This window comes from Macaca fascicularis, chromosome 19, assembly GCF_037993035.2.
Source record: "Macaca fascicularis isolate 582-1 chromosome 19, T2T-MFA8v1.1".
Classification (NCBI taxonomy): Eukaryota; Metazoa; Chordata; class Mammalia; order Primates; family Cercopithecidae; genus Macaca; species Macaca fascicularis.
This window is the reverse complement of record NC_088393.1, coordinates 12,126,996-12,147,626: the sequence shown is the minus strand read 5'-3', so window position 1 is coordinate 12,147,626 and position 20,631 is coordinate 12,126,996. Positions and strand designations below refer to the sequence as shown.

Below are 20,631 nucleotides of genomic sequence, written 5' to 3'. Positions count from 1 at the left end.
CAGTGAGCCAAGATCACATCACTGCACTCCAGCCTGGGAAACAGAGTGAGACTCTGTTTCAGGAAAAAAAAAAAAAAAAAAAAAAAAAAAATTATCTCAGGGCCTGTTTCTTTCATAAACACTGAAAGTGGAGTGCTAGACCTGATGTGACAGCTGCAGGGGAACACAGTTCCCCTCTGAGGGAGAGTTAAGTAATACCCACCCCGAGGCAACCCAAGTCACCAGCACTAGGCAAGGCACAGGAACCCTTCCTTTGGCCCACCCTCAACCGCCACTTGCAACTGCTACATGGCAGGGACCCAATTGTTTGGCTCCAGCTGCTTGCCTAGCGGAGTGAAACGAACCTGGACAAAATGTAACAGGGCTGAGCGCGGTGGCTCACGCCTGTAATCCCAGCACTTTAGGAGGTGGGGGCAGGCAGATCACTTGAGGACAGGAGTTCAAGACCAGCCTGGCCAACATGGCAAAAACCCACCTCTACTAAAAAATACAAAAGAATTAGTCAGGCCTGGTGATGCACGCCTATAATCCCAGCTACTTGGGAGGTTGAGGCAGGAGAATCGTTCTAGTCTGGGAAGGGGATCCTGCAGTGAGCTGTGATCATGCCACTGCACTCCAGTTTGAAGTAACTGAGGTTACTTCTGGGGAGAGGCACTTGGTGAAATTGTCACCTTTCATTTGTTATTTTACTTTTTTTTTTTTTTTTTGAGACGGAGTTTCGCCCTTGTTGTCCAGGCTGGAGTGCAGTGGCGCAATCTCGGCTCACAGCAACCTCTGCCTCCAGGATTCAAGCGATTCTCCTGCCTCAGCCTCCTGAGTAGCTGGGATTACAGGCGTGTGCCACCATGCCTGGCTAATTTTGTATTTTTTAGTAGAGACAGGGTTTCTCCATGTTGGTCAGGCTGATCTTGAACTCCCAACCTCAGGTGATCCACCTGCCTCGGCCTCCCAGAGTGCTGAGATTATAGGCATGAGTCACTGCACCTGGCTCATTTGTTACTTTATGTGTGCGTGTGTGTATCTTGGTATCATTTGCTACTTTATAGATGTCACTATTGTTGAATTTGTTACAAGGTGTATGTGTTACTAATTTTTTTGGTTTTTTTTGAAACAGTGTCTCACTCTGTTGCCCAGCCTGGAGTGCAATGGTGCAATCGTAGCTCACTGCAGTCTCCACCTCCTGGGCTCAAGCTATCCTCTTGCCTATGCCTCCTGAGTGGCTGGGACCACAGCTTCATTCCACCACTGTTGGCTAATTTTGTGTGTGTGTGTGTTTTGTAGAGACAGGATCTTGCTATGTTGCCTAGGCTGGTCTCAAACCCCTGATCTCAAGGGATCCTTCTTCCTTAGCCTCCCAAAATGCAGGATTACAGGTGTGAGCCATCGTGTCTGGCCCACTGTTATAATTAAGCAGTTATCCTTCCAGAATGCAATCCTGGGCAGGTGTGGTGGCTCACACCTGTAATCCCAACACTTTGGGAGGCTGAGGTGGGCAGATCACTTGAGATCAGGAGTTCGAGATCAGCCTGGTCAACATGGCAAAACACTGTCTCCACTAAAAATACAAAAATTAGCCAACATGGTGGTGGGCACCTATAATTCCAGCTACTCAGGAGGCTGAGACAGGAGAATGGCTTGAACCCAGAAGGTGGAGGTTGCAGTGGGCCAAGGTCGTACCACTGCACTCCAGCCTGGGCGACAGAGAAAGACTCCATCTAAAAAAGAAAAAAAAAAAAAAAGACAATTAGCCGGGTGTGGTGGTGTATGCCTGTAGTCCCAGCTGTGCAGGATTGCTTGAGCCCCGGAGACGGAAGTTGCAGTGAGCTGTGATAGCACAACTGTACTTCAGCCTGACAGCCTGGGCAACAGAGTGAGACCCTGTCTCGAAAGAAAAGAAAAAGAAAAAAAGAGAAAAAAAATAAAAAATAAAATAAAATAAAATAATAAAATAATTAATTAAGATGGCTGAGTACTGACTGGTGTTGTCTCCTCAGCAAGACAGAGGCTGCCTGAGGGCCAGCGCCCACCCTGATTTATTCCTCCCAGCGTCCTTGGGTTCCCAGTTGCCTGGCACAGAGCTTTGGTCCTTGATGCTCAGTAGAAGTATCTGGCTAATGTAAAGGAGGGAGCCTGAGTTACAATGCCCCTTCCCCTGCCACTCAGTCTTTGTGTGACATTGGATGTGTCACTTCTTCTTTCTGTGCTCTGGGCCGTGGGAACGGGGTCTTTGGGCTCTGATGGTGACCTCTGATTCAGACTCCTGCCTGCCTGGTGCCTCTGAGTCAGTGAGAAGAGACAGGGTGGCTGTGACCTCCCTAGACTGTTGTGGTTAAGATTGAGGGACTGCTACTTCCTAGAAATGACTTTGACCACAGTGGTTAATCCATCCGATCTAAGATAAATATTGTACAAAAAAAAAAAAAAAAAAACCCACAAAAACCTGTCTGAGCTTCTGTAACATCCTCTGAGAAGCAAGGATGATTCTGGCCCCTGCCTCATGGGCCAGGATCAGACGTGTATTTTAGTAGATGTGAGCCACTGCGCCCAGCCAATTTTTCTATTTTTTGTAGACACAGGGTTTTATCACTTTGTCCACGTTGGTCTTAAACTCCTGGGCTCAAGCAATCTGCCCACCTTGGCTTCCCAAAGTGCTGGGATTACAGCCATGAACCACCGCACCCAGCCTAATTTATTTATTTTAAGAAATGGGGGCCAGGCATGGTGTATCATGCTTGTAATCCCAGCACTTTGGGAGGCCAAGGTGGGTGGATCACCTGAAGTCAGGAGTTCGAGACTAGCCTGGTCAACATGGTGAAACCCCTCCTCTACCAAAAAATATAAAACTTAGCCAGGCACTGTGGTGCGCACCTGTAACCCTAGATACTTGGGAGCCTACGGTGGGAGAACTGCTTGAACCTGGGAGGTGGAAGTTGCACTAAGTCGAGATTGCATGACTGCACTCCAGTCTGGGCAATAGACTGAGATTCTGTCTCCAAAAAAAAAAAAAAAAAAAGGCCGGGCACGGTGGCTCAAGCCTGTAATCTGTAATCCCAGCACTTTGGGAGGCCGAGATGGGCAGATCACGAGGTCAGGAGATCGAGACCATCCTGGCTAACACAGTGAAACCCCGTCTCTACTAAAAAAAAATACAAAAAACTAGCTGGGCGAGGTGGCAGGCGCCTGTAGTCCCAGCTACTCGGGAGGCTGAGGCGGAGGAATGGCATAAATCTGGGAGACGGAGCTTGCAGTGAGCTGAGATCGGGCCACTGCACTCCAGCCCGGGCCAGGTGCGGTGGCTCACATCTGTAATCCCAGTAGTTTGGGAGGCTAAGGTGGGCGGATCACGAGGTCGGGAGATAGAGACCATCCTGGCTAACACAGTGAAATCCTGTCTCTACTAAAAATACAAAAAAAAAAAAAAAAAAAAAATTAGCTGGATGTGGTGGCAGGTGCCTGTAGTCCCAGCTACTCGGGAGGCTGAGGCAGGAGAATGGCGTGAACCCGGGAGGCGGAGCTTGCAGTGAGCTGAGATTGCACCACTGCACTCCAGCCTGGGCGACAGGGCAAGACTCCATCTCAAAAAAAAAAAAAAAAGATATGGAGTCTCCCTAGGTTGCCCAAACTGGTCTTGAACTCCTGGCCTCAAGTGATCCTCTCACTTCGGTCTCCCAAAATGCTGGGATTACAGGCATAGCCACCACACCAGGTTCAGCCATTTTTGGAAAGATGCCTTTTAACCTGCAAGAAACAAGACAGGAGAGCCCCTCCGGCAAGCGGCAGGGTTTCATCTCTTCTCAAACCTCCTGAGCAACCAACCACTCCTGATTTCAGCTGTCACAGATGCTATCATCTTGCCACTCTACTTGTCAAACTAGAGGCTGGGATTCTCATACAGCCAGTAGGCAGTCTGTCACTTGACACCCAGGCCATGTGCACTTCCTAAACAGCATCCCAGGCCAAGAATCATGAATAAGAAGGTGAGATACCTGCCTTACCAAACAGCAAAACATACTGTCATCAAAACAGTAAGACACTGGCTCAGGGTCAGATGTGGTGGCTCACGCCTGTAATCCCAGGACTTTGGGAGGCTGAGGCGGGTGGATCACCTGGGGTCAGGAGTTCGAGATCAGCCTGGCAAACGTAGCGAAACCCCGTCTCTACTAAAAATACAGAAATTAGCCAGGTATAGTGGTGGGCGCCCGTAATCCCAGCTACTCGGGAGGCTGCTGAGGCACGAGAATCATCACCGGAACCCTGGAGGCAGAGGCTGTAGTGAGCTGAGATTGCACCACTGCACTCCAGCTTGGGTGACAGAGCAAGACACTGTCTCAAAAAAAAAAAAAGACATTGACATTGACTCAGGGTAAGGTGTGGTGGCTCATACCTGTAATCCCAGCACTTTGGAAGGCTGAGATGTGAGGATCACTTGAGGCCAGGAATTCAAGACCAGCCTGGGCAACACAGCAAGGCCCCATCTCTTAAAAAAATACTTAGATTAATCAGGCGTGGAGGTGTATGCCTGTAGTTCCAGCTATTCAGGAGGCTGAGGTGGGAAGATCCCTCAAGCCCAGGAGGTGGAGGCTACAGTGAGCAATGATCACACCACGGCATTCCAGCCTGAGCCTGGATGACGGAGTGAGATCCTGTCTCTAAAATAAAAAAGCAACAAACAAACAAACAAACAAGCAAACAAAAAAGACACTGGCTCAGGAAAATATGAAGAGAGAAAGTAGAAACAAATACAAAAACAATACAGCATTGACTCAGGAAAATACCGAGAGGGAATCCAAGAACAAATTCAGGAAGATTTATTTATTTATTTATTTATTTATTTATTTAATTTTATTATTATTATTATTATTTTTGAGACAGAGTCTCGCTTAGTAGCCCAGGCTGGAGTGCAATGGCGCGATCTCAGCTCACTGCAAGCTCCGCCTCCCAGGTTCACGCCATTCTCCTGCCTCAGCCTCCCGAGTAGCTGGGACTACAGGTGCCCGCCGCCTCACCCGGCTAATTTTTTGCATTTTTAGTAGAGACGGGGTTTCACCGTGTTAGCCAGGATGGTCTTGATCTCCTGACCTCGTGATCTGCCCGCCTCGGCCTCCCAAAGTGCTGGGATTACAGGCGTGAGCCACCGTGCCCGGCCAAGATTTATATAAGAACATAATACAGGTTCAAGGTGGCATGGCAACTTCATGGGAAAGGAGGTGTTATTTGCCTTGTCAGTTTGCACTGGAATGAGACAAAACCTGAACCCTACCTTAGACCATACACAAAAATAAAGTCTGAAGGAATCAACTATTTCATGGAGGTAGGATGTGGTGGCTCACGCCTGTAATCCCAGCACTTTGGGAGGCCAAGGTGGGCGGACTGCTTGAGCCTAGGAGTTCAAGACCAGCCTGAGCAACACAGTAAACCCCATTTCTACCCCCTCCCCCCCAAAAAAAAAATTAGCCAGGCACGGTGTGGCTCACATCTATAATCCCAGCACTTTGGGAGGCTGAGGCAGGTGGATGACCTGAGGTCCGGAGTTCGAGACCAGCCTGACCAACATGGAGAAACCCCATCTCTACTAAAAATACAAAATTAGCCAGGTGTGGTGGTGCATGCCTGTGATCCCATCTACTCCAGAGGCTGAGGCAGGAGAATGGCTTGAACCCGGGAGGCAGGGTTGCTGTGAGCCGAGATAGCACCATTGCACTCCAGCCTGGGCAACAAGAGGGAAATTCTGTCTCAAAAAAAAAAAAAAAAAAATTAAACAGGCACGGAGGTGCTTATCTGTAGTTCCAGATACTCAGGGGGTTGAGAGGGTGGGGTTGAAAGGGTGGGGCAGGGGCTGGGGATCACTTGAACCTGGGAGGTCAAGGCTGCAGTGAGTCATGATCATGCCACTGTACACTGTACACAGAACGAGACCCTGTCTCAAAATCAATCAAGCAAGCAAGCGATCACAGGGAAAGATGAAAATGAACATTCATACAAAGACCTGTGGAGGGAAGGCAAGATTTCTCCCTTACCCTCTTACATCTCTGGCTGGGCCTAAGAATTAAACTAACGTTTGATCAATTAATAGGAGAAAAGCACAGAAACGTATTTAACATAAATTCTAGGGTACACGGGAGTCCTGAAAAGGAATTGAAGACCCAAAGAGGCAGTTAGAGTCAAACACTTATTTACTGTATTGGACAAACAGTAGAAAATTATGGATGGGCGCGGTGGCTCATGCCTGTAATCCCAATACTTTGAGAGGCCAAGGCGGGCAGATCACCTGAGGTTGGGAGCTTAAGACCAGCCTGATCAACATGGAGAAACCCTGTCTCTACTAAAAATATAAAAATTAGCTGGGTGTGGTGGCACATACCTGTAATTCCAGCTACTCGGGAGGCTGAGGCAGGAGAATCACTTGAACCTGGGAGGCAAAGATTGCAGTGAGCTGAGATCGCACCACTGGACTCCAGCCTGGGCAACAGAGTCAGACTCCATCTCAAAAAAAAAAGAGTAGTAAATTATAGATGGGTGTGGTGGCTTACACTAGTAATTCCAACATTTTGGGAGGCCAAGGTGGGAGGATTGCTTGGGCCCAGGAGTTCAAGAACAGCCTGGACAACACAGGGAGACCCCATCTCTAAAACAACAAAAAATAAAATTAGCTGGATGGCATGCATTTGTAGTCCCAGGTACTCAGGAGGCTGATGTGGGAGGCTCGCTTGAGCCCAGGAGTTTGAGGCTGTAGTCAGCTATGATTGTGCCACTGTACTCCAGCCTGGGCAGCAGAGTAAGACCCCATCTCTAAATAAATACATAAATAAATTTTAAAATTATAAATAAATATTATAGGCCGGGCGCGGTGGCTCAAGCCTGTAATCCCAGCACTTTGGGAGGCCGAGACGGGCGGATCACGACGTCAGGAGATCGAGACCATCCTGGCTAACACGGTGAAACCCCGTCTCTACTAAAAAATACAAAAAACTAGCCGGGCGAAGTGGCGGGCGCCTGTAGTCCCAGCTACTTGGGAGGCTGAGGCAGGAGAATGGCGTGAACCCAGGAGGCGGAGCTTGCAGTGAGCTGAGATCCGGCCACTGCACTCCAGCCTGGGCGACAGAGCGAGACTCCATCTCAAAAAAAATAAATAAATAAATAAATAAATAAATATTATAAAGTTTTAAAAGGGTAGTAAATTATGAAAATGTGACAAGCCAAAGGGGTTTGGGCTACGGCAGTTACTGGTGGAAAAATGACTAGAAAAATAAGGGTTTGTTTAACAAGGTTTGTTTGTACATTTTTTCCTCAGCTTTGACTCCCTGTCTTCTGGTGATAAGAATTTTACACTCTAGGGCTGCGTGCGGTGGCTCAGGCCTGTAATCCCAGCACTTTGGGAGGCAGAGGCAGGTGGATCACTTGAGCTCAGGAGTTGGAGACCAGCCTGGGCAACTTAGTGAAACCCTGTGTCTACCAAAACTACAAAAAATTAGCTTGGCATGGTGGTGCATGCCTGTGATCCCAGCTATTTTGGGGATAAGGTGAGAGGATTGCTTGAGACTAGGAGGTGGAGGCCGGGCGCGGTGGCTTACGCCTATAATCCCAGCACTTTGGGAGGCTGAGGTGGGCGGATCACGAGGTCAGGAGATTGAGACCATCCTGGCTAAGACAGTGAAACCCCATCTCTACTAAAAAAAAAAAAAATACAAAAATTTAACCGGGGCCGGGCGCAGTGGCTCACGCCTGTAATCCCAGCACTCTGGGAGGCCGAGGCGGGCAGATCACGAGGTCAGGAGATCAAGACCATCCTGGCTAACATGGTGAAACCCTGTCTCTACTAAAAAATACAAAAAATTAGCCAGGCGCGGTGGCGGGTGCCTGTAGTCCCAGCTAACCGGGAGGCTGAGGCAGGAGAATGGCGTGAACCCGGGAGGCGGAGCTTGCAGTGAGCCAAGATAGCGCCACTGCACTCCAGCCTGGGCGACAAAGTGAGACTCCGTCTCAAAAAAACAAAAATTTAACCGGGCGTGGTGGCGGGCGCCTGTGGTCTCAGCTACTCGGGAGGCTGAGGCAGGAGAATGGTGTGAGCCCGGGAGGCAGAGCTTGCAGTGAGCCAAGATCAGGCCACTGCACTCCAGCCTGGGCTACGACTCTGTCTCAAAAAACAAACAAACAAAAACAAAACAACAACAAAAGACTTGGAGGTGGAGGCTGCAGTGAGCCGAGATCACACCACTTCACTCCAGCCTGCAACAGGATGAGACCCTGTCTTAAAAAATAAAAAAAAAAAGAATTTTACTTTCGGATGGGGAGGGCATCTTCCATATGGGGGGGGGTTATCTCCTTTGCCAGAGAAAGGAGGGAAGCCAGAGTGCTTTTCCTGTACCTGCTGTTTTTCAAGTACCCTTAGCTCAAAACAATCCATATACCAAAGTGGCATATTTTGGAGTGGCGTCATCTGCCATGCTCAGAATGAAAGCGATGGTTCATGGCAGCTCTAATAATTGCTCAACACCAGCAACAATGCAAAAACAGGTCACTGACAGGTGAAAAGATAAAGGGTGGGACATTCATATAACAGAAAACAACTGAATAATAAAAAGAAACAAGGCCAGGCACCATGGCTCATGCCTATAATCCAAGCACTTTGAGAGGCAAAGGCAGGTGGACTGCTTGAGCCCAGGAGTTCGAGACCAGCCTGGACAACATGGCAAAACCTTGTCTTTAAAAAAATCCAAAAATTGGCTGGGCGTGGTGGTGCACAGGTGTAATCACAGCTACTCGGGAAGCTGAGGTGGGAGGATTGCTGGAGCCTGGGAAGTTGAGGCTACAGTGAACTGTGATGGTGCCACTGTACTCCAGTCTGGGTGACAGAGGGAGACCCCATGTTTTTTTTTTTTTTTTTTTTTTTTTTTTTTGAGACGGAGTCTGGCTCTTTCGCCCAGGCTGGAGTGCAGTGGCTGGATCTCAGCTCACTGCAAGCTCCGCCTCCCGGGTTTGCGCCATTCTCCTGCCTCAGCCTCCCGAGTAGCTGGGACTACAGGCGCCCGCCACCTCGCCCGGCTATTTTTTTGTATTTTTTAGTAGAGACGGGGTTTCACTGTGTTAGCCAGGATGGTCTCGATCTCCTGACCTCGTGATCTGCCCGTCTCGGCCTCCCAAAGTGCTGGGATTACAGGCTTGAGCCACCGCGCCCGGCCGCGGGAGACCCCATCTTAAAAGAAAACAAAAAAGAAACAAACCGCTGACACATCCAACAACACGAGTGACTTTCTTTTTTTCCTTTTTTTTTTTTTGAGACAGAGTCTGGCTCTGTCGCCCAGGCTGGAGTGCAGTAGCGTGATCCCGGCTCACTGCAACCTCTGTCTCCTGGGTTCAAGTGATTCTCCTGCCTCAGCCTCCCAAGTAGCTGGGATTACAGGCACACACCAACAGGCCCGGCTAATTTTTGTATTTTTAGTAGAGATGGGGTTTTACCATGTTGGCCAGGCCGGTCTTGAACTTCTGACCTCAAGCAATCCACCTGCCTTGGCCTCCCAAAGTGCTGGGAAAATGAGTGGGTTTCAAACATCATATGCTGGGGAAAGAAGCCCAACTCAAAAGGCTACACATTGTCTGAGTCAGCTTATACGACTTTCTGAAAAAGACAAAGTTATAGGAACCACAAACAAATCAGTTAGGGCCAGGGGCTGGAGTAGGGGCCAGAGCACAAAAGGGCAAGAGAAAATTTCTTTTTTTTTTTTTTTTTTCTAAGACTGAGTCTTGATCTGTCGCCTAGGCTGGAGTGCAGTGCCACAGTCTTGGCTCACTGCAACCTCCGTCTCTCGGGTTCAAGCAATTCTCCAGCCTCAGCCTCCCGAGTAGCTGGGACTACAGGCATGTACCACTACGTCTGGCTAATTTTTGTACTTGTAGTAGAGCCTACAAGGGGTTTCACCGTGTTGCCCAGGCTGGTCTCAAACTGCTGTCTTTACGTGATTCGCACACCTCGGCCTCCCAAAGTGCTGGGATTACAGGCATGAGCCATCATGTTCGGCCACTGGTAAGAGGAAGTTTCTTAGGGTGATGGAAATAATTGTCTTGATTATGGACATGTTTTAATGATATACCTGTATGTCAAAACATGCAATTTCGGCCAGGCATGGTTTAAATATGAGCAGTTTGTGTTCAGCCAATTACATCCCAACAAAGCTGGGAAGGAGGGCAGTAAGAGAGGGAAGGGACGAAAGGACAGAAAAAGAGAAAACTAATGTGGCAATCATTAACAAAATGAAAGATATATACATCCTGTGACTCAAATGTCTTTTTTTTTTTTCAAGACAGAGTTTTGCTCTTGTTGCCCAGGCTGGAGTGCAGTGGCATGAACTTGGCTCACTGCAACCTCTGCCTCCCAGGTTCAAGTGATTATCCTGCCTCAGTCTCCTGAGTAGCTGGGATTACAGGTGCCTGCCATCATGCCCAGCTAATTTTTGTATTTTTAGTAGAGACAAGGTTTCACCATGTTGGTCAGGCTAGTCTTGAACTCCTGACCTCAGGTTATCCACCCGTCTTGGCCTCCCAAAGTGCTGGGATGGGCCGGGTACAGTGGTTCATGCCTGTAATCCCAGAACTTTGGGAGGCCAAGGCGGGCAAATCATAAGGTCAGGAGTTCAAGACCAGCCTGGCCAACATGGTGAAACCCCATCTGTACTAAAAATACAAAAATTAGCTGGGCATGTTGGCACACACCTGTAATCCTAGGTACTCAGGAGACCGAGGCAGGAGAATTGCTTGGATCTGGAGGTGGAGACTGCAGTGAGCCGAGATCATGCCACTGCACTCCAGTCTGGGCCATAGAGCGAGACTCCGTCTCAAAAAAAAAAAAAAGCAAAAACAAAAAAGTGCTGGGATTACAGGTGTGAGCCACCGTGCCCGGCCATCATTTTATATTTTATTTTATTTTATATTTTATTTTATTTTAATTATTTTTAGAGACAGGATTTCACTATGTTGCCCATGCTAGCCTCAAACTCCTGGGCTCAAGCAGTTCTCCCGCCTCGGCCTCCCAAAGTGCTGGGATTACCGGGGTGAGACACTGTACTCACAAATGCCGTTTTTTTGAAAACTATGCTTCACTAAAGATCCAGTCTTAGGGATATTGATTCAGGGAACTTTACTGCATCATCACAGTGGCAAAACTCAGGAAGGTCCAGGAATTGTCCATCAGTAGGATAACGGTTGATTATACTATGGCAGAGTTGCACTATGAATTCTGTAGCTACTAAAAACAAGAGCTAGGTATACGTGTATAGATGGTTAAGTGAAAATAGCAAGTTGCACGGTAACTGTATAGTATGATTCTACCCTGTGTGTATTCTAGTTTGCACCAGCACTGAAAAAGGGTCTCTCACAGGAGGGCAGTTCTACTGGTAACACTTGACAGTTCCTAGGGTAACACTGCCCCCTAGGGGATATCCTAGAGATCCCTCTACAGACAGTCCCTGACTTGTCGGTTCTAAGATTTTTCAACTTTATTACGATAGGTTTATCAGGATGTAACTCCATCGTAAGTCAAGGAGCATCTGTATTTGAAATACATTTCATTACAAATTATTTTCCGGAACACTCTAATGCAACAGCTGTTATCAAGGTCTCCAGGGACCAGACCCTTGCCAAACTCAACTGTCAATTCTCTTTCCTCATCTTCTTCAACTCGGGGACATGTGACACAGCTAATCCCTCTCTCTCTCCATCTTGAAATATCTTTTTCAGGCCGAGCGTAGTGGTTCGCACCTGTAATCCCAACAATTTGGGAGGCCGAGGCGGGTGGACCACTTGAGGTCAGGAGTTTGAGACCAACCTGACCACCACGGTGAAACCACGTCTCTACTAAAAATACAAAAATTAGCCAGGCATGGTGGTGCGCACCTGTAATCACAGCTACTCAAGAGGTTGAGGCAGGAGGATCGCTTGAACTCGGGAGGCTAAGGTTGCAGTGAGCCGAGATCACGCAACTGCACTCCAGCCTGGGCGGCAGAGCAAGACCTTGTCTCAGAAAAAAACAAAAACAAAAACCAATAAAAGTCCTTGGCCGGGCGCGGTGGCTCACGCCTCTAATCAGGAGTTCAAGACCAGCCTGGCCAAGAGGGTGAGACCCCATCTCTACTAAAAAAAAAAAAAGCACAAAAAAACAAACTACAAAAATAAGCGTGGCGTGGTGACCGGCGCCTATAATCCCAGCTACTCGGGAGGCTGACGTAGGAGAACCACTTGAACCTGGGAGGCGGAGGTTACAGTGAGCCAAAATCGAGCCATTGCACTCCAGCCTGGGCGACAGAGTGAGACTCCGTCTCAAAAAAATAAAATAAAATAAAATAAAAATAAAAAATAAAAGTCCTTAACACGGCCCACGAGGCTCCATGGAATCTGGCCCCAGCCTGTCCACTCAACTTCATCTATTACAATCTGGGCACTCAAAATATGGTCTGCGGATCGGCAGCATGGAAGTCACCTGGGAGCGAGTTAGCACTGCAGCTTCTCAGACCTCCCTCTTCATCTGCTGGATCAGACCCTGAACTTTTTAGTTTGAGCAGAGCGTCTCCCAAGCTTACAAGCTTCCCCTTCACCCTGATTTAGCCATAAGGGTATTTCATATTCCTCACTTGCCGGTCTTGGGAGCTGACCAGAAGTACTTGCAATGCGCGCAGCTACAGACAAATACGCAGCGACGCTTGCGCAGGCGCACTGCGCCCCCGTCGGAGCGCTCCTATTTGAGTACGCCTGCGCTCAGAGCCCCGGCGAAGGAGGCAAGGCCTATTTGCTGGGCTGTCCCGGCTAGGGGTGGCCAGGACCTGAAAGGAGGAGAGGGGTTTCCGCTTCCGGCAGGAGTCGGAAGTCACTGTCTCCAGGGTGAAGGGAGCTTTCGCAGCTAGAGAAGGTGAGTGCTGGTGCGGCTCGTGCGAGTGGGCGTTGGGGCCGGGCAGGACTGGGAGTTCCTCGACTCCGTGCGTTTACGGGGTCCTGGAGGAGGCTCCTGGGACCTCGAACTTGGGGGAAGGCAGGTCGGGGAGACTGACTGCCCCGGACCCCAGCCTTCCCAGCGCGACAACCCGGACGCCTGGCTCCTCCGGGCGGCCGTCGGGAGGCGATGCCGAAGCCTTAGTGAGTCTGGAGGAACAGCCAACCCTCCACCTCTTGGGTCCCAGCAGATTCGGGGGATGACTCCTCTACCATCCCCTTTTGGCGCGCTTGGACTTAACGTTGTCACAGGACAGGCCGAGGCCTCTGCAGTCCTTGTGCACGCCAGACCCCATTCATGGGATGGCGGGACTGTAGTCCCTGGGCAAAATGAGCTCCTGGGGCTCATCCGTAGATTTTGTTTGGACTTTTTTTTTTTTTTTTTTTTTTTTGAGACAGAGTCTTGCTGTCTCTCCCCAGCTGGAGTACAGTGGCGCGATCACAGCTCATTGCAGCCTCGACCTCCTGGGCGCAAGCTTCTCACTTTAGCTTCCTGAGTAGGTAGGACTACAGACTCGGGACTAATTTTTGTGATTTTGTAGAGATGAGAGGTCTCACTATGTTGCCCAGGCTGGTCTGGAACTCCTGGCTTCAAGCGATCTTCCCATCTAGGCCTCCCAAAGTGATGAGATTACAGGTGTGACCTCCCAAAGTGATAGTTACAAGCAAACTGATTGATTGATGTATTCAATAGTGGTTATTACTGAGCACAATGGCTCATGCATGTAATGCCAGCACTTTGGGAGGCCGAGGCGGGAGTATCGCTTGAGCCCAGGAGTTCCAGACCAGCCTGGGCAACATGGTGGATGCCCGTCTCTACAAAAAATACAAAAATTAGCTGGGCATGGTGCCGCGGCTAATTTGTATTTCAGAGGTAGAGGGGCAGGGGGAGGATCGCCTAAGGGATGTGTGAGAGAAAAAGGCTTTGAGGATGAATCCAAGGTTTGTTTTTTTTCGTTTGTTTCTTTTTTGAGAGGAGAGTCTCACTCTGTCGCCCAGGCTGGAGTGCAGTGGCGCGATCTCCGCTCACTGCCAGCTCCGCCTCCTGGGTTCACGCCATTCTCCTGCCTCAGCCTCCCGAGTAGCTGGGACTACAGGCGCCCGCCACCACGCCTGGCTAATTTTTTGTATTTTTAGTAGAGACAGGGTTTCACCGTGTTAGCCAGGATGGTTTCGATCTCCTGACCTCGTGATCCGCCCGCCTCGGCCTCCCAAAGTGCTGGGATTACAGGCGTGAGCCACCACCGGGCCGAATCCGTTTTTGATTTGATTATCCGGAAAGATGGAATTGCTGTTAGCTGAGATGAGGAAGACTGTGGAAGAGCAGGTTGGAGTGTCAGGGGCTTGGTTTTTGACATGTTATATTTAGTATTAGGTGGAAGTTAGACATCAGGTGGAGGAGTGACTGAGGCAGATAGATCAGAGTCTGCAATTCAGAGGACAGACTCAAGGCTGGAGAAGCAGGTGTCCTCGGTGTAGAGCAGGCACCTAAGACTGGGTGAAATCTTCATGTAGGTGAGTATAGCCTGAAAGGAGAGGATCCAACAATTAAAATCATGGGCTCTTTGCTCTATTGCCCAGGCTGGAGTGCCTCGGCAGCTCACTGTAACCTCCGCCTCCTGGGTTCAAGTGGTTCTCCTGCCTCAGTCTCCCAAGTAGCTGGGATTACAGGTATGCACCACCACGCCTGACTAATTTTATATTTTTAGGAGGGATGGGGTTTCACCATGTTGGTCAGGCTGGTCTCGAACTCCTGACCTCGTGATCTGCCCACCTTGGCCTCCCAAAGTGCTGGGATTATGGGTGTGAACCAGTGCACCCAGCCTTTTTTTTTTTTTTTTAGATGGAGTCTTGCTCTGTTGCCCAGGCTGGAGTGCCAGTTTCACGATCTCAGCTCACTGAAACCTCCACCTCCCCAGGTTCAAGCGATTCTCCTACCTCAGCCTCTCTAGTAGCTGGGATTACAGGCGTGTGCCACCATGCTCAACTAATTTTTGTATTTTTAGTAGAAATGGGGTTTCACCATGTTGGCCAGGCTGGTCTCCAACTCCTAACCTCAAGTGATCTGCCCACCTTGGCCTCCCAAAATGCTGGGATTACAGACGTGAGCCACCGCACCTGGCCCAAACTCATGTGCTCTCTTCATGAGAGCCAAGTTGGCAGACAGGCAGGAGCATAGGAGACTAGCAGGAGCCACCAGTGAGGCAGAGGACAGGGAGCACATGGGGTCCTGAGAGCCACATGTGCTTTCAGGGGGGGAAGGATTCCTCAAATCGGAAGACTGCCATTAGGATTTGCAGTATAGAGCCACCAGTGACCTAAGTTTGGAGGCAAGAGGCGTAGAGAGATGGACAGGAATGCAGATGGCTGTACACTAAAACAGTCTGCAAAGAACTGCATCATAGATGGAAGATGATGAAGAGACTTTCTTTTTTTCCCCCTTTTTAAATGAGGAGAGAGGTAATAACAAGTGTGCGAGAGTGATCCAGTGGAGCTGGAAAATTTGATGTTGCTCAAAGAAAAGGGGATGGGAGCCAGGGCAGAGTGAACAAATTGTTTTTGCAGGAACGTACTTCCATAGTAAAGGAGGCATGCCAAAGCTGGGAGTGGTGGCGCACGCCTGTTGTCCCAGCTACTGGGTAGGCTGAGGCCAGAGGATTGAGGCTTCAGCAAGCTGTGATCATGCCACTGCACTCCAGCCTGGGCAACAGAGCGAGACCTCATCTCTTAAATAAATAAAGACGGTGGGTGGATGGCTGAATGAGTTGGTCCTAGGAGCTGTCTTTGGATTGCTTCTATTTACTCAGTGAATTGGAAGCATCACAGTTAAGAGCTGGGGGTGTTGGCCAGGTGTGGTGGCTCACACCTGTAATCCCAGCACTTTGGGAGGCCGAGGCGGGCGGATCACGAGGTCAGGAAATCTAGGCCATCCTGGCTAACACGGTGAAACCCCGTCTCTACTAAAAATACAAAAAATCAGCCACACGTGGTAGTGCACACGCCTGTAGTCCCAGCTACTCGGGAGGCTGAGGCAGGAGAATCGTCTGAACCAGGCAGGCAGAGGTTGCAGTGAGTCAAGATCACGCCACTGCACTCCAGCCTTCGCAAGACTCCATCTCAAAAACAAACAAACAAACAAACAAAGAGTTGGGGGTGTTACATACGAAGTGATCAGCAAATAATGAATGAAACTCCACTGTTTATTCTGGAAGATCCTGGCAGACTGCTGACCTCCCCTGCCACAGAGGAACGATGCTAGAACCAGCAGTCGTGTGTGTGTGTGTGTGTGTGTTGGAGGAGGCGCCATAGGAGGCTCAGGGATGGCAAGCACAGTGCCCTGAGCACCGTGCCTAGCAGGGGAGTTGGGCTCGGTGGTAACTGCTGCTGTTTCCCCACCCACCTGCCTCCTGGACATCTGTTCCTAGATGTCCCTCTGCCACCCAACCCCATCATTTTCTCCAAAACCCTGTCCTTCCTCTATGTTACACATCAGAGAATGATGCCATCTTCTCCCCCTAGCCACTGTGTCCCCACCACAAACCTGGGAGTCATCCTGGACTTTCCTCCTCTCGTCATACTCACTCGCTCCGCTGCCACGTCTCCTCTGTCTCTCTCGCCCTCTGCCATCTCTACCCCAACAACCCTGTCCTGGCTGTGCCTTTGTCTTCATCCAGATTGTGACTCACACCGCAGTCCCTCAAAAGCCCAGGGTGACTTTACCCTTTCACTCCTTGTAGCTCCCAGGATCCATCCAAACACCCAGAACCCTCCCACCTGTCCCTCCTCTCTCCTCCACCTGCCAGGGGACAGACAGCTGCCCCTGAGCCTTCACATAGTGTTCCTCTACTCGGAGGTGCTTGTTCCCACTTCTCTGCCCTGTAGTCTGTCATCTGGATGGAGGCCATCAGATGCCCTGAGTGTCACTCTTCGTGGATGGTACTTACATGTCCCTTGACAAGAGGAGCAGCCAGTATAAAATCACCAGCTCCTAGGCTCTTAGGCTCCACCCGGCCCTGAACAGCTGGCTTGTCTTGGAGTCTCTTGGGCCACCCTCCCCAGGAACAGTGGCTTCCTTGTATTGGCGCCAGCGATGATGGGCCAGCTCTGTGCTAAGTACTTACCATTCCTGGTGTCAACCTCACAAGTCTCCTCTGCGATAGCAACCTTATTTCAATCTTTTTTTTTTTTTTTTTTTTTTTTGAGACGGAGTCTCGCTTTGTGGTCCAGGCTGGAGTGCAGTGGCCGGATCTCAGCTCACTGCAAGCTCCGCCTCCCGGGTTTACGCCATTCTCTTGCCTCAGCCTCCCAAGTAGCTGGGACTACAGGCACCCGCCACCTCGCCCGGCTAGTTTTTTGTATTTTTTTAGTAGAGACGGGGTTTCACCGTGTTAGCCAGGATGGTCTCGATCTCCTGACCTCGTGATCCGCCCGTCTCGGCCTCCCAAAGTGCTGGGATTACAGGCTTGAGCCACCGCGCCCGGCCTTTTTTTTTTTTTTTTGAGACGGAGTCTCGCGCTGTCGCCCAGGCTGGAGTGCAGTGGTGTGATCTCGGCTTACTGCAATCTCCGCCTCTCGGGCTCAAGCGATTCTCCTGCCTCAGCCTCCTGAGTAGCTGGGGTTATAGACGCCCGCCACTGCGCCCAGCTAATTTTTGTATTTTTAGTATAGATGGGGTTTCACCATGGTGGTCAGGCTAGTCTCGAACTCCTGACCTCGTGATCCACCCGCCTCAGCCTCCCAAAGTGCTGGGATTACAAGCGTGAGTCACCACACCCGACCTTTTTTCCTTTTTTTTTTTTTGGATGCAGGGTTTCATCCTATTGCCTAGGCTGGAGTGCAGTGCCTGTATCATAACTCATTGAAACCTGAAACTCTTGGGCCCAAGTGATCCTCCCTTCTCAGCCTCCCAAGTAGCTGGGACTACAGGCTTACACCACCATGCCTGGCTAATTTTTAATTTTTTTTTTTTTTTTTTTTTTTAAGAGATGATGCCTCACTCTGTTGCCCAGGCTGGTATCCAGCTCCTGGCATCAAGTGATCCTCTCACCTTAGCTTCCCGAAGTGCTGTCTGGAATTACAGGTGTGAGCCACCATGTCTGGCCTTGTCTCTGTTTTATGGATGAGGAAACGGTGGCACAGAGAGCTTAAGTAACCTGCCCAGGTCATGCAGTAAGTGAGAGAGACGGGGTTAGAACCTCCGCTCACCCCTTCCATCCAGAGTGGAACAGGGGATTTTCCTCCTGTATCAGGACTGAGGGCCTCGTCGCTCAAGGGCAGAGGCCCCCAGACCATAGTGCAAGTCCTAGACCCTCTTTCCGGCCTGCTTTCTAGAGCATTGAGCGGGGGGCTGCGTGGTTTCCTCAAACCACTGACATCTGCCACTCCCCACAGGCTCATCCACCTGCAGACATGGGGCGCAGAAAGTCCAAACGAAAGCCGCCTCCCAAGAAGAAGATGACGGGCACCCTCGAGACCCAGTTCACCTGCCCCTTCTGCAACCACGAGAAATCCTGTGATGTGAAAATGTGAGTGGGGAACGGGGCAAGGGATCCATCCTCCCCACCACCTCCTCCCCGCTGTTCTCCATCCTGCCCCTTGCCTCCCTTGGTGAAGGCGTCATCACCCACAGGCCCCGGGCACATTGCTCACCAGTCCCTTCTCTTGGTCTGTTTCAGGGACCGTGCCCGCAACACCGGAGTCATCTCTTGTACTGTGTGCCTAGAGGAATTCCAGACGCCCATAACGTGTATCCTTAGAAACCTGGGCTTTTTCCAGAGGATGGGGAGGGGGCTGGAGTCCGGACCCTGCTCCTCTGGCCCACTGTGTGCCCTGGTGCAGGGCCAAGGCCGTCCAGAGGAACAGGTGCCACCTACTGATTTATGTGGGGTGAGAAGGTGCAGGGCAGGGTTCCAATGCCAATGATCACCCTTGACCTAAGCGGCTCAGATCTATCAGAACCCGTGGATGTGTACAGTGATTGGATAGACGCCTGCGAGGCAGCCAATCAGTAGCAACACAGAGGACCCACCCCCTGAGCAGCCCCGCCTACTGTGGACCCAGCTGTTCGGTTCTGGTCCAGAGACATTCCAGGGGTCCAGGGTGTGGGTCCTGGGCTGTCACAGCCCTCTGTGTGTGTGTGTAGAGTGGGCGTGGGTGTGAGTGGGTGTGTGTGCCAGTGTGGAGTGGATGTGGGTGTGTGTGTGGCTGCACGTGTCACTGGGGTGGCCGTGAGTGTGTGCTCATAGATACGCAGTGGTGGCAGGTTCCTGGGCCTGAGGGGCCTGAACTGACCTCTCTTGGCTCCAAAAGCCTTTGCTGTGTTCCCTTCTTCAGCCCCTGGCCCCCCAGCTTTGGGGCTCTGGCTCCCCCCCGGCGGAAGTGGGGGGCTGTTTCCTGATATCCTGAACAAGGGAAGCCCAGTAGAGGCTGGAACTGGACCTCTCCAGCCTCCTCACCAGCACCGTGCCCATCTCAACTGGACTTCCCGCCCTCCTTCTCCACCTTCTAGTGCCCGTGGCCTGGGATTCAAAGCCACTGTTCCCCAGGTCCCTGGGCTGGGCCCTGACAGGGAGCCGCCACCCTCCCCATGCTAACAAGGAAGCCCAGTTTCGTGTTCAGTTTCTTTTGTAGAGGAAGCAAGGGCTGGGGTGGGGACAGCTGTCAATCACAAGCCCTTAAATAAAGCAGCCAGCGCACATCCCTTGCTGTCCGTGATGTCTTGGGTTCTGCGTCTGCCTCGTCACCAGAAGAAGGAGAGGGGACCTGAGGTTCCAGCGTTTGGGAGGTGGCCTGGTGGCGCATGTGACCAGCCCTTCACACCGCCCAGCATTTTATTCAGTCAGTCAGCATTCAGGGTGGCGGAGCAGGCAGACATCTGGCCAGGTGCTTACAGCAGTCACATTAGGAGATGGGGTAGGTGAGACAGAACAGGTGGTCAGAGGAGGCTTCTGGGAGGGGCAGGCTGAGGCGGTGACATTGTAGGGCCACCTCTAGCCAGATGCTGACCTCTGGCCTTGCCTGCATCACCCCAGTGTCCTGACAGCCACCCTGTGGGGCAGGTGCCAAGCTAACCCCAGGTTCAAAGATGAGGAAACTGAGGCTAGAGGTGAAGGAGGTCACTGGCCCAAGACCCTACAGCCAGAAAGTGGCACGGGGGATCTGAACCCAGGAAACCAGGCTCCACAACTTACAGTCTGACTTCTTGTGAGCCCAGAGTCCAGGCTGAGGGACCAGCTCACAGGCCGTCCTGGAGGTAGTGGGTGGAAGAGGGACACTGGGAAGGGAAACATGAAAGGGACCTTTGTCCAAGGGTGGTGAGGACTCTCAGAAGGCTGGTGTGGGGGCGGGATGTGCGTGGCTGATGGGGAGCACCTGAGGGCTGATGTCCCCTCAGCTGGTCACACCGGTGACAAGGACCACAACACCCAGCAACCTGGGGCAGTGCCGGACCCTCCACCTGGCCTCATGAGCCCGGGTGGCAGGTGACCTGTGCTTCAGAGTCCTCGTTGCCACAGTGCAGGGGACGAAAGCATCTTCTGGAGCCATGCTGAGGACGGAAATGCCAGACATGGTTAGAGCAGCTCTGGGGCCCACCCAGGGCACGGACGAATGTGAACAGCCGGGGGAGACACTGAGCTGGCCCGGAAGCCCTGGCTG

The 20,631-nt window shown here is 51.0% G+C and overlaps 1 protein-coding gene across 2 annotated transcripts; it reads left to right on the top strand.

Annotated features, from left to right (window-relative positions):
* The first annotated feature begins 12,841 nt into the window (after positions 1 to 12,841).
* Positions 12,842 to 19,672, top strand: ELOF1 (elongation factor 1). 2 transcript variants are annotated; one of them, XM_005588062.4, is made up of 4 exons: positions 12,842 to 12,895; positions 18,367 to 18,500; positions 18,651 to 18,721; positions 18,922 to 19,672. In XM_005588062.4, exons 2-4 carry the CDS (start codon positions 18,385 to 18,387, stop codon positions 18,984 to 18,986), a joined length of 252 nt encoding a protein of 83 aa, XP_005588119.1. In that variant the 5' UTR covers positions 12,842 to 12,895; positions 18,367 to 18,384; the 3' UTR covers positions 18,987 to 19,672. The 2 variants fall into 2 exon arrangements, with proteins under 2 accessions (XP_005588119.1, XP_005588120.1); XM_005588063.4 differs by having other exon boundaries at positions 12,842 to 13,119.
* Positions 19,673 to 20,631: the final 959 nt, after the last annotated feature.

Coding starts and splice junctions, on each gene's coding strand:
- ELOF1 (XM_005588062.4), top strand. CDS start 18,385: ATGGGGCGCAGAAAGTCCAAACGAAAGCCGCCTCCCAAGAAGAAGATG. Junction 18,501..18,650: donor AAATCCTGTGATGTGAAAAT/GTGAGTGGGGAA, acceptor GGTCTGTTTCAG/GGACCGTGCCCGCAACACCG. Junction 18,722..18,921: donor ATTCCAGACGCCCATAACGT/GTATCCTTAGAA, acceptor TAAGCGGCTCAG/ATCTATCAGAACCCGTGGAT.